The 14,301-nt window shown below is 39.9% G+C and overlaps 1 protein-coding gene across 2 annotated transcripts in view; it reads left to right on the top strand.

Annotated features, from left to right (window-relative positions):
- DOCK2 (dedicator of cytokinesis 2) overlaps positions 1–14,301 on the top strand; it is a 255,289-nt gene that overhangs the window by 179,366 nt on the left and 61,622 nt on the right. For both annotated transcript variants that reach the window (XM_028717491.2, XM_028717489.2), the window contains exon 30: positions 10,786–10,864. In XM_028717491.2, the coding sequence (XP_028573324.2) occupies positions 10,786–10,864 (79 nt within the window). The remainder of the gene's footprint in view (positions 1–10,785; positions 10,865–14,301) is intronic.

Consider the following 14,301-nt stretch of genomic DNA (forward strand, 5'->3'; position numbering starts at 1 on the left):
TTGCACTTTGATGCTTGTCACCATTTGGAGTATTTGACTGTACAGGTTGTTAATCTAAATAATGGCTTTTTAATACTAGCACAACTTTCACAGTCCTTTGTATCTGAAGACTTCTCACATCTAAATTGTTCTGCACAGCAAGAACATGTCAGCATCTGCATTATTCATGAGTACAACAGTATTTTTAATTCTACAGAGCAATGACAACACATTGATTTCAGCTTGCATCATTCCCCTATGGGATTGCCTTATATTTACATTGCATCAGTTCCTGACATTAGCAATTCATGTGTGAGATTACACTTTCTGTCCGCATTGCCACCCTATTGCAATATGCCTAAGGTCCTTTATTGCTAAAAGTTTGCAGCAAAACAAAAAACAACACCACCAGAATCTTTGCTGTCCTTATGGGTGGAATCCAATTGGTACAGTTTTGCATGTAGAGGGACTTTGGATCCAGAGATCTCTGCTATAGCAGAAGAGGAGGGGAGGCCATTTTGATAATTTCCCCCTTTTTTCTGTAATCCCCCAAAGCTACCTTCTGCTCTGTTGTGGAGGGTCCCTTTCTGACTCTCTGGAGCTAATTTGGGGGTGGGGGACTGGGAATTGCAGAGGGAGGGTGAACTGACAAAAAAAAAAATCCCCTCCCCCTTACAATAGCAGATGCTTCTGTTGAATCAGAAGGCCCTCTGTGAGCCCAAGGACAACAGCTGTAATCCACCCTGGGCATTTAAATATCTACGATGAAGGCCGAAGTTGAGCTTCTCACACTCAAAAGGTGACACTACCCAACATCAAATGGCATTTTGTTTTGTACTTACTGGGGAAGGAAGAAGATTAACTTTGAGTAAGTGTTAGGTTTTATATTTTAAAAAATGGTGGAATAGTTGTTATTGCTTCTTGTCCTTGCAGTGCTAAGCAGAACCCCAAATCTGTCTAATCTAGTTAATGGTGTAATCTTATACATGTATATTCAAAAATGAGTCCCACCAGGTTCAAGGTCATTGAGTGTGGGGTTATACTCAATGGAAAGTCAATGAAATGGAATTCTGAGTGAACATGTATATGACTGTACTGTTAGTCTTTCTGATACTTTTCACATTACATCTTCAAACTTTTGCAAACTATACACTATGGGTTGTCTCCAACACTGTGCCTTCAGGATTCTGTTGGGCTTTCCCTTCCTTTCGTTTTCCTGCACAGCCTCAAAATCTACTCTGAAGGGTCTTCCAGGCCTATGGAGAATATGGGGTGTGTGTGCATGGGAAGAGTAGGGGAAAGTTCTGTTGCAGAAGCAGAAATTTAAATAAATAAGCAGAAATCTGTGCTAGCAGAACAGCTACATTAGAGACAACTCTTTGAGGCTTCAACAATTTGCCCAGTGTTTATTATTTTCCTTCCTGCCCCCCCCCAAATTTTTAATATATATAAATCCATCCTGAAGAATTCTGTAGACTTCAAAAACTTGCTTACTATTTGTGATTGTTTTGTTGGTCCTAATATGGTACTAGCCTTAATGGCTTTGTGCAGCGGAGGGGGGGGGAGGGTTGGGAGGGGAGACAGTATGAGTAAAAATGGCCTCCCATTATTCACCATATTATTTAGGGATGGTGCAGGCAGATCTTGCTCAGGGGTCAGGGGGAGAAGTTGAAATTCTCCAACATTCCTCAGAAAGTTCCAAGAAATTTCAGTTGAATGAAAATCTATTGTTACTACATATTAATAGATGAAACGGGCAATGAGCTAAGAAAGGAGAGCTGGAAGGACCAGGAGCCAAGTCTACTGCTTCCTTCAAAACGTTACAATATGACTAACAGTATTAAAACATGGTCCACAGTGGTGCCCAGAATTCATGGATGGCAAAGCTGGGGAGACTAATCTCCAGGGGAGGACATAAATCCAGCTCTCCTGGACATGCTTTTAAAAAATAACATTTTCAACAATGTGTTGGGCAATTCTTTTTTAATTTTTTTTTTTTTTTTACTGAGTCCTAGATTATTATTATTTTCTAAAAGACTAACAAAGTTACCTAGGGCGTGTGTATGTGTAGGCTGCATTCTAACATATTTCCTGTAAGGATAATAACTCAGCACATATGGATCCCAAAAAGTAGCAGATGTTTTGTAGGATGCATCGTTCTAACAAGAATGTTTCCTTTTTCATTTCTTTAATTGAAAGACTCCATTTCTAAACTATGTGCCAATGTATATAACAACCTTTAATGCAGTGGGTAGCAGTGGCTGTTTGCAAAAGCATAATGGCTTCACCATATGTCCCCTGTGGTTTTTGTGCTTTTATTTTTGTGCTGTATGGACAATAGTAAGCAGTTTATGTTACGAGTTTCCTGCAGCGCACACAAATCTAAAAACAAAATGCAGTGTATTGAGTAGGGAATGAGGAACAGTTTGAATTTACAGCCTGATAGTGCCAGTAACTAAGAGCAGCATTATGTGTTTCAAGATGGCGCAGTGTTGGCAGTCAGTGTTTGATAAAATCCACCACTACCTCCCTCCATGCCCCTCCCCCCCGCAAGGGAGAGGTTTAAACACACTTTGGCCCAGCTGAGATGTAAAATCAAACCAAGGTTTGGTATCTTGAAAATCTGAACCAGCATGAAATAAAATAAAAATCATTTATTTTAAATATTTTGAGCTTGCTCTTTTCAGCCATAAAGTAACATGAAACAAAACATTGAAACAATAGTTACAAAAATAACCTTGCATGATTCTCACAGGACAGGATGGTGGACTAGATGAGCAATTCACCCAATCCAGCAAGGTTATCCTTAGGTTCCAAATGGATAAATCACAGGTTGCCAACCTTTTTGGGTCTGTGGGCATGTTTGCAAACCAGAAAACTGCTCATGGCACCACTCTGTCCTCCCATGCAGCAGCCCCACTGAAATTGCTCCCACTGCGATTACATACCCCGCAAGTGTTTCTTATCACGAGAAAGTGGTGGCCATTTTGGTTGCCATGATCTCACGATTTCACAGGGTGATTTTCTGGTAGGAAAAAAACACTTCTGGGGAGGGGGACCATGGCATGAGATCAGAGCAATCAAATTGGCTGCTGTACTCTTGCAAAAAATATAATAAGATAATGGGACGATGGTGTCCTGGTTTGGGGCTTCAAAGTATTAGAGGGTATGCAATTAAGCTTAAAAAAACATTTTATTTGATGAATAATGCTTTCAAGCCTAATTTCAACAGGCAGGATGGGACCCTGTGGACATCAGCAGAAGGTGTTTTTGGTCATGTTGGCATCCACAGGCACCATGACACCAACCCATTGGTTAGATAAACTTATAGACAATAGGGCTATCAACTGATAGCTAAACACGTTAAGAGGTGGTACACCTCCATATACCAGACATTAGGCTCAACCAACAGTGAAGGCTGTTGTCTTCATGTCTTGTTTGTAAGGTTCCCAGAAGCATTTGATTGACCACTGTTACAAACAGAATTCTGGACTCTGTGGTCTTTTCAGCAAGGCTTATGCTCTTCAGCTGTGTCTACCCTCAGTGGAGAAAGAAAGGCATGGATGGGAAAGGAAATGGATTTGCTTGGGCAGTGTTTTCTTACCCCCATCACTTCTTGCTCCTCTGCTGTCACTCAGCTCATCCAAAGATTGGGCTGACTGATTTTCTTACAAGAAGAGAAGAGTGAACACATGTCATGAATGGGGCAAGAGGCAAGTAGAAGGGAACTAGGGCAGGGGGAATCTGCCACTTTCCTCAGTCTTTCCCCCTATTTGCTCCCTTTGTCCCTTACCCAGGCAAATACAAGCCTGGGGTCAGATGGCAGAAGAGGGCTCCAAGGGGAGAGGAAAACACTTTACTTATCAGTCATCTCCCTTAATCAGCCATTTCTGTATCTTTAGCAGTCAGACCCATATTGCAGGCAAAAAAAACCCCCAAGAGGCAGCAATCTTAAACTAAATGCAACCAAAGGAGCTAAAACAGCTTTGCCTGATCAGGTCTAAATGTAACATCAGAAAATATCATGTACTCACAGCATGGGAGATGATCATGACAACTGATTAGCGGGGGAGGGGAGTATCTATGTGCAGGAACATATGTGCACTTATTTCATAGGGGCAAACAGTTTATGAAGCCTCAGGTAACAAAATCTACAAAGTCTTTCCTGCTATTGTCTAATTAAGCCTGGAGGCAGTGACAACACTCATCAGAAGTTGGCAGAGTCAAGGGTATTAATATCTGTTCCAAAGGGTCCAATGTTTTACATCCTACATATAGGCTGCTCCTTTTAGTTGGATCTTTGGGAGCCCACCTTTAAAGCTGTTATGTGATAAAGTACTTTTGCAGTTAATAAATGGCAATGCTTTTCTGTAGAATTGATGGTTGTAGCAATGTTCGTACTACATTATATTTTTGTCTACCATGCTACATTTAGTCTCCAGTTAATTTTACCCTGTTTTTAGCTGGAGAAGGCTTCCGACCTAGTTGTGCATTCACAGAACTTCTGTTGCTGTTTTTTAAAACAGGCACATAGAATGCAGATCTTGTTGGAATTTTATCACTCATAAAATACTTGAAACTGTGCAGAGAAGTAGGTATAAAAGTTAAATAAAAATTGATAGTAGAACAGCATTTCCATGATGAGGATGGTAAATTTGTTTTGGAGAAAGGAGCATGTTTAGCATAATATAAAACTGATTTATCAAGAAGGCTAATTTTGTTGACAATAGTTAAGTGTGTGTGTGTGTGTGTGTGTGTGTGTGTGTGTGAAGCAAAATGCATACCTTAAAAAACTTATTGTTAGTTGTTTCATCATGAAAATGTGTTGTATAAATTCATGAAAACCCAAAGAAACAGAGACACTGTATCAAAATCATTATTATATGATGTGCTGCTTCCTTCAGGGGCAAAGAGTTATTAGACCTCTACATATTCAAATCCCCGTGACAGGGTGAGCTCCCGTTGCTCGGTCCCTGCTCCTGCCAACCTAGCAGTTCGAAAACACGTCAAAGTGCAAGTAGATAAATAGGTACCACTCCGGTGGGAAGGTAAACAGTGTTTCCGTGCACTGCTCTGGTTCACCAGAAGCGGCTTAATCATGCTGGCCACATGACCCGGAAGCTGTACGCCGGCTCCCTCGGCCAATAAAGCGAGATGAGCGCCGCAACCCCAGAGTCGGCCACGACTGGACCTAATGGTCAGGGGTCCCTTTACCTATTTGTAGTTGCTCACTTAGATCATGCTAATGTTAAGTGAAATGTAAAGTGGCCCCCCAAATGATGTACCTGCTGTTCAATATTTATAGAGTTCCAGGTTGTGCAAGTAAATAATATGCAAGCATGTTCAGTATGCCACTACAGGGGGCACATTCTCTGAATCTAAGGGTGGTAGCAGGGCTATGTTCCCTGGCTGGGAGACTCCAAATACAATACAGATAGAACTCCCTCGCAGAAGTGACCTGAGCTTAATATTTATCAGAATATTCTACCATGTGGGGTCATAACAGATACAATTATACAACTTGACTAATCTTTCATATGAAATAATCAGGATACAAGTTACTATAAACATGTGTCTGCCTGGTTCGTAATACCAAGGAGAAGTAAGGTTTGGCAGATAGCTTCTATGCTGTGAACCACCCTGAGATTTACAGGTATACAAATTATTATTATTATTATTATTACAACAACAACAACAACAACAACAACAACAACAACAACAACAACAATAATAATAGACAATTATCCAAGGCATCAAGTATCTTGGACTCTGGGCAGGCAACATGGCACTAAATCCTTCTGCATCACAAGCTGAGAAAAACTATTGTGCTTATCAGAGTGCATAGTATCACAATGGAAGTTTATATCACTTGCCAAGAAGAGACTTGTTTATAATCCGCTGCAGAATCAGAACCTCTCCTTAGCTGGATAGAAAGCCATGCATTATCACAGACAGCAAGCAGAACATCTCAGGGGAGATATGAATGTCACAGCTGACCAGCTGAGTCACCAAGACTATCACCAGAGAGTATGTTCACTTCATCTATAAACTGCTCAACAAGTATGAGATTAGTGAGGAACTTCAGTCTATGACCTCTTTTGAGCTTCTACTCAATAAACACTTTTCCAGCTCATTCAGTTACAGTTATTCCAAAGAGGCCTTGCAATGCATTTTACACATGACTGTTTACATCATACTTTCTGCATGTAGATGACCACTAACTAATAAAATGAGAAATATGAAGCAACCCTTTCAACTCAAGCAATATATAAATGTGTGACTGAAGTTTCTTATTCCATCTGCACAATGCAGTTGTGTATATGAGCTGCACACCCAGTCCTTAGATTATTGTTTTATTTCTGAATGAGACCTTCATTTTCAAAGACGCAGCATCAGGAAGACAATAGTTAAAGCTATTATGCATCTGACTTTGAGGGAGAATTTGCTGATTCACTATAAACCCGTTTCGTACTATTCTAATAGTTGCTTTGAGGTAGTAAGCTTATTGCCTCCCTATGCACAATGCACTCTCATGCGGCCAGTCTCTCTCTCTCTCTCTCTCTCTCTCTCTCTCTCTCTCTCTCTCTCTCTCTCTCTCTTGCTGCCTCAAGGTGAAAAATTAAAGTTAGCACTGCAAGCACAGCACTTTCTTTATCTCTTTCAATATTTTTTCAATAGTAGAGTCAAGTGTAAAGGCAGCATCCTCTTGCATTTGCTGTATCTCAACAAAGCTCAGGGAAGATGAAAGTGAAACGCATTTGTATTGGCTTGTAATCCTTTATGCTCTTATCACAGTGGATGCTTTGCCCGAAGGAAAACAAATATGTAATACACTTTCATATTTCAGGAGAGGAATGGAGGACAAATAGTACAATTCACAGAAAGCATTTGTCATCTGCTCTTTATATATAATCAGTTATGTTCTCCTTTTATAAAGTAGTATGTAAAGCCCAGGAGTACTATAGGGAATTCTTTGATTTGTTACATGCTGAAAATCTGGGCCAGGATCCAAAGAATCATGAAAGAAGTTCTGCAAGTCCAGGGGAGGTTTGGCTTATATTTCTTGAAACAGCATGCTCTTCCATGTAGCATGGTAAATGGCTTTTGATATTGAGGGGAGTTTCAAATCAGTTTTGTGATATGCCATGGGGGTGAACAGTTCAAAGAAAGAGGTTAAAAAATCTACTGTGCTGAATATATTTATATCTTGCTTTTGGGTTCTAAAAAGGGTCTCCTTTTGCAAGACCATTGCTGAAGAGAGCTAGTGCAGACCCTATAGCACTCTCAGAGTGTGTACTTTTATCCAGAATCAGTAACTGAACACAAGTGCACAACAATTTTTCAGTTCATTTTTCAACCTTTGTATACTTCCTAATCAACTTTGGTTAAATAAATAAATGTATTGCTCATATGAATAATTCAGCTGATATCCAGACTGCTAGGCAACAAACATATGCTAGGATTATGAACTGTATCCGTTTTCCTTCAACATAGGCCTGAGTATGGGTTGAATTAACCAGGTAACTAGCTAATACATCAAAAACAAACCTAATCATGATACATCACAATGCCATGTCCTCATGTAAATGCATGAGCCTTGATGTAGGAATTGCAGGGATCAGCCTAATTCTTCCTTTCTCTTCTGCCTTATCTTAGCGCTTGCTGCTCTCATTGGAGCATTTCCTTTGTTGCAAAAGTAAATATATTAAATTTACTGTACTCAGCCAAAGTTTTGACAGGTGGTTTAAAGTTCTAATTGTATGACTAAAGACTGTAACTCTAGTCTGAATGCAAATTTAAGCATTCGTGAGAGAGCATCTTGTACAGCATCCTCAAGAGACTGCTCCTTCTTGGGATTCAGGTAGAGGATCATTTCTCTTGAAGTACCTGTTTCAAAATCTTCCTATCTATGAGAATCTTATATACTAGCAAAAAATCTAGTATGATTTTCATTAAGTTTTGAGCTTTACTTTTTTGAAAATATATTTTGCCCAAATCCCGTTGCTTTAAAAGAAAAACTTGGAATAGATTACAGAGGACTTTGGAAACATTGATGCCTCAAGCCTGAAAAGGAAATACTTATATGTTTCTTTGGATTGCAGCCTAAACTTACATCTGCATTATGTTTTCCTGCAGGTGAATTTAAAAAATACTAGGCACTTGAGGAATACTCTAAATTCAAATACAATTACTGGTTCGTAGAAGGGAAAATATAAAATTAGACCAACAGCAGTCCTAAAACATTAGAAGATGAGATGGGAAGAAGCAAATTAGTGGAGAGGCAGGACAGAATGGATTTAGAGTGCAGTTAGAATAGAATAGTAAAAAAACAAACTGCTGCAGTTCTTTCAAAAGAAATATTGAAGTGTGAGCCTATTCACTTTGCCATAGAAGATACAACATTAGGAATTTTGCAAGGAAGCATTTTGCCCTACCAGAAAACAGTCCATTCAAATTAAATCACTTCATCACTCTGATGGCTACATGACAAGTCTTGCCAAAGTTCATACATCAAACATCTGTGCCTCTGAAAATTTTCACATTCATAATGGGTTGTCATATCTTGTGTTCAATTCCATCTTGCAACGTGTTCTCTTTGTGAATTGGTAGATTGTCACACTATTGTCAAACTGCGTCTGTCGTTCACATAGCAAATTTGACATTTTCCATTCTTGCAATTATCTCTGTGCTTTTCAAGGTATCTCATCTTCACTGTATTTTGCATACAGAGGAACAAGAAAATGTCCACACCAATCCTTTTCCTGTCATACTGGTTACTTACATGATCTGTAGCAGTAGGTCTTGTATGCTCTGAATCCAAACTGTTGCCATTTTAGGTTCTATATGTGATGATTAGGGTGGATTTCAGTTAGGCCAGATCTAAGCTCTGAGGGGTGTCCCATGTCCCCCTCAAAATAGCACAAGTATTAGGGTAGGGAAATATTTTTTATACACCCCCCCCAATAGATCTTAGATACCTTCCCTTCTACTGAGGTGCAGAGATATTTTAATATAACATTTGGTGGGTGAATATTTGGGTCAACCTATTGCTATTTTGATTGGACTCATGCTGAAGTAGTAGAAAACCTCTGAAAAGACAAGTTAATTAAACAAGCTGGTCGTTTTATCTAGGTATACATGTACATTTTCAAGTTTAATTATGCCCCACTTTTAAAAGAGATTGAGCTAGCTAAGAAATGTGGTTTACATTACACATGGGAAGCTGCAACATCTAACTAGCCATATGTATGACTGCACTTGCACAAGGAAATGTTATAAGCCGCAGAGAACACTGATAGATCCAGAAGTAAAACAGGCCTTGCTCATACATTATATTACAAGCCTTAGTGACAATACCTTAAGTAGCTCACATAAGAAGTGTGTGTGGAAACTTGCAAAACTCTCTTTTTACTTTGGAAAGGTTGTAGGCATACCTGCAAGTACGAAAAGTTTGTCCCCTCTATTGTATCTCCTTAAATGTAAGTCAGATAGTATTGCCAAGGCACACTCAAATGGTGCACACTTGTAGCGAGATATTTGATTATCTCTCACTTTCCCACATTTTTGGCATTATATTGTTTCTTCCGCAATTAATCTTTTGGTTTGTTTAACCATGAGTAAAAGCATGAGCATAGGTTGTTTCTGTTGTGCTGCTAAACGGCAGTTAGAAACCCAGAATTAATTTACGTAAAGCCAACCTTATCAACTGTTAAATGGTTTGGTACAACTTTGTATAGCACAGCAGAATGATCAAGGCAATACACATGCATTAACACAAAACAATATTGTGCAGTTATTTGATCAGTTTTATCATAATAAAAAGCATGCATTACAAGGAATGCTTGTCATGGGGTGCTAATAAGTGTACCAGTTGCTATCCCTGTGTGTGTGTGTATACATTTTACAAAAACCACCAGAGAGAGGATAATTTAGTGACTAATGTCTGCAAATGTTAATGAATTAAATCGTGTTCTCTTTACTTAAAGTGTTGCTGAGATCCAAAGAACAATTTTGTGCATGCAACAAGCCCTCCCAAGTGTTTTCTTTCTACAAATTCTAGCCCGCCCAATTCTCCTCACCCAAGTTCCAGGAGTAACCTATTAAGCAGTGTTAAGTGGGGGTCTGTTTTCAGAAACGGGGAGGTGTCAGAAGCCAGAGTTTCTCTATTAATAAGAGGGAATGGGTGTTGAAATATTTTGTATTAATAAGCCATCATGTGTTTTTTTCCAGGAAGGACATATTAGTCTGCCTTTCTGTTTAATTACTAAAAGCAGTAGTTACATGATTTTTTTGCACCAAAAAATGGTTGTGTTGATTTAAATGGCATCATGTATAGCCCGTCAGAAAGTGGTAAATAAATAGGGTAATTTCATATTTCACATTGCTGGGCATTATGTAGGAGGCTATTTCTAATAAGCTAAGAGTCAATCTAAATAATTAAAGAAGTTAATATTTCTGCCTGGCTGATCAGTTAGACACCCTTCCCCTCTTTTAATTGTGTACAGCTAAGTCTGAAGAAGCAACTTGAATGTGAAAAATTTACTATGCTGTATTCACAAGAACAAATTGTAATTGTGCAGCAGACCAAAAAGACAGGGTCTTTTCTTCTGTGGCAAGTACTAATTAGAACATATTGCATACCAGAAATTCAAAGAAATGCTTTCCCTGTGTATAATATACTATTAATTATATGCTGTTGCAAGCAATTTGTATTCGATGGGTGTATCATTCATACTTTAGTTGTGCTTTAATACTAGCTAAGATGATAAAATTCCATTGTAAATTTCAACTGAATTATTTCTTTAGGGTGTTTCTGAGAGCTATCAACAAATTTTCCGAGACTATGAACCAGAAGTTTTTGGAAAACATGAATTTTGAAGAACAAGTAAGTACCTGTCTTATTTCTTTTATATTATCCTTTAACAAAACCAGGAACTGAACGTATGTTTTTCCATTACTTAGTTATTTCAGTAGCAAATATTCTCTATCAATATTCTATCACAGCATATCTGGAAGATAAAAGTCAATGCGGGAAATGATTGCTCTGTGAGCGGTACTGATATTTTGACTCCTGTAATGTTCTTAGTCTGATACACTTAAATGTTGAAAGTTATGATTATGAACACTCCAAACATATAAGGCAAGGATAGGGAACCTCAGACTTGGGGGCCAAATGCAGCCCTCCAGGCCCCTCAGTTTGACCCTTGGAATTATCTTCTGACCACACACATGCAGGTCACACCCCTCACAAGCCTTGCTTCACACTCTCCAGGTGCTTTTGAGTGTGTGTGCATACACCTGCTAGTTTTGGCTGGAATGTAGTTTCCTTTGCAAAGGAAACAATCACATTTGTTGCTTTGCCACTTTGGCTTCTGGCCCCATCCACCATTGGCATGTGACCCCCATACCTAATGAGGTGGTCCAAGTGCTCCTTCCTTTCTTCTTTCTTCGCTCCAAGCTACTTGGGGCAAGTAGAAAGCATGGTGGTTGCCATGTTTGTTGGGAAATGTGTCTATAATGCATTGGAAGTAGTAATATGTTATGATGTGCTATGTCTGTGTCATGAATGCAACCCAGGCACGGCAGGACCAAGGCATTTTGACACCTGAGGCAAACCACAAAATAGCACCCCCTCCCCCTGCCAGGAAAGAAGGGGTGAGTGAAGCACTTCATTGGGAACAAGGGAAGAAACTAATTAACCTTACCCAATTGCTGAAAAGGGAATCAAAGGTCATTGCAGGGGAGAAAGGGACCCAGGTGGGTGCAGAGCCCAGGAGACCCTAAGGTGCAGTCCCTAACCATTTCCTTCCTCATTCTGGAAGGAGAACAGCAGCGCTTCCTATTTGGCTAGAGGCCACTGGAGAGACAGCATTGCAGGATGGTGAGCTGCCAAGGAGGTGGCAGATCTGGCCTGCAAGGAGTGTGCTGCAACCACTGTGGCAACAGTGAGCAATGCACTCCTCGCAGGCCAGATCTGCTGCCCCTGTGGATCCTGCCACCTGGGTGGGCCAGCCCTAAACCTGGATCAGAGGGGGTAAAGCACAGAGACCAAGGCAACGGCGCTATTCTTCAAAAATGATTTATTAATTGCATCTCTTCAAGTGCTTTCAGTAGTACAGCACATCCATGAATGCTCTACAGGTGTTTAATAACCAAAAGTCGTTGCCTTGTCTAACAAGTTGACCAGCCTAGTAGCACTGAGGGATAGATGGAGCAGGGCAATGGTGGAAGGTTTTCATAGTTCCTTTGGGTATTGCTGAAAATGGTGTTTAAATGTTTCTATCACTACACCAAAGTTCCTTGGCTCAGTCTCTTGGTATGTGACAAGTAGACTGAAGTTTTAACTGCAAACATTCTCTTGCATTTCTGGTGATGTGACCCAAAAGTTGTCCTATCTAGCCTTATTGAGGTGCCTCTAGGCAAGTGGGCACAGCTGTCCTGGAACATGCCATTTCCTCTTCCAAGGAATGTTGCTTTCCTTTCATCTGATGTTTTGCTATAAGCAAAGTCCTGTTTATTTGAGATAGCCATCAACCACTGGAATATGTCATCCTTCTTTAGCACCCTTGCGGAGCCACCTTTCCACATATTCACTCATTCTTCTGTCATTCACACAGGTTATAGCTGATTACATTAAAAACAGTAGTACATTGTATTAAAAAAATATATAAGGGTAACAATATACATGAGTATATTCTCAAAATTGTCAGACTCATTTTGCAGAATCCTAGGTGCACAACACTTGTCCATGCAGCAGCCATCTTTCTTTTATGCAATGTCCCTGTTAGTTTCACAGGAGCATTATATTGGGGAGGGTGTCCCTTAAGATAACACGCAAACAGCCATCTTTTTCCCTTACAGGCTTATCAAGATTGAGACATCCCATCATAACATAAGACTGTTTTCAGGGCATTTCTATAGACATTTTTCTAGCAAGTGCTGTTTTAGAAAAGTGCATAGGAATGTGGCCTAATATATTTAGCTAGGTTGTGATCCAAGCTCTGGCCCAGTAGGTGCAAATCAGGGAACTTTGCTTCAGATTGTGTAATAAATAAATCTGCCTACTTTCCCTAATTCTCACTGAAACGTTTAATGATTAACTCCTTGCCCCAAACCCAAAGACTCACTAGTCATGCTTTCAGCTTGAGATGTATGCTAAATACAGCCAGAAATTTAAGTCAATATAGTGGTACCTCGGGTTAAGTACTTAATTCGTTCCGGAGGTCCATTCTTAACCTGAAACTGTTCTTAACCTGAAGCACCACTTTAGCTAATGGGGCCTCCCACTGCTGCCGGAGCACGATTTCTGTTCTCATCATGAAGCAAAGTTCTTAACCTGAAGCACTATTTCTGGGTTAGCGGAGTCTGTAACCTGAAGCTTATGTAACCTGAAGCGTATGTAACCTGAGGTACCACTGTATATAAATAAGGAATCTCTCCCTGTCTGTAGGTACCTCTAAGATGTGGAGGGGAACTGAGGTCCTTCAGATGTTGTTGTTGGACTACAACTCCCATTATCCTGGAATATTGGCTGTGCTAGCTAGGGCTGATGGGAGTTGGAATACAAAGACACATGTGGCTGCTTTCTGTTCCTCTCTCTCTCTGTGTGTGTACACAAACAGTTCCAATTGTTTTCTTTCTCCTTTTGCTTACATACACACAGAGAGTGGGCTTCCCCCCCCATCACTTTTACTAAGGGACTGCTGATCGGCTAGTATTTACTCCATTGGGGAAAGTGGAAAATAAAATCAAAATGGAGATTCATATTGGTCCTCTGCCCCTTCTAAGCCCTAATCCCTTCCTTTTAGAATTTATTATTTTAAACCCATTTTTAAATCTCTAGACACTGGGGTGGAACCATAGGAATGATTGTGATTGTGCTGAACAGAGATCATAGAATCATAGAATCATAGAGTTGGAATAGACCACAAGGGCCATCGAGTCCAACCCCCTGCCAAGTAGGAAAAGATAGTTGACCAGCACAGGCAGTGGGCTGAAATGAGTCCTGAGTGTCTCTAAATGTGAAGTGATGTACTGAATATAAATGTAAGAAACAGAGAAGGGGAGTGGATTGTAGGTTTGTGGGAAAGCGCCTCCCTTTCCCTAATGGGCCAGCCTCCACTGCTCATGCCCCTCTTAGAGATTGGTTTTTGAAAAGCAATAGCATCAGCAGTGCTTACAGAAGAAGCAATCTCGAAGTATGACAGAATTTATTTGTATTTTCATTCCATTCCATTCCATTTCATCAGCCATACTTCTTTTCCTTGTCTACAAGAGGAACACTGAATTCCACTATATTCAGTGAGACTGTGACAATATATT

Source organism: Podarcis muralis, chromosome 2 (assembly GCF_964188315.1).
Source record: "Podarcis muralis chromosome 2, rPodMur119.hap1.1, whole genome shotgun sequence".
NCBI lineage: Eukaryota > Metazoa > Chordata > Lepidosauria > Squamata > Lacertidae > Podarcis > Podarcis muralis.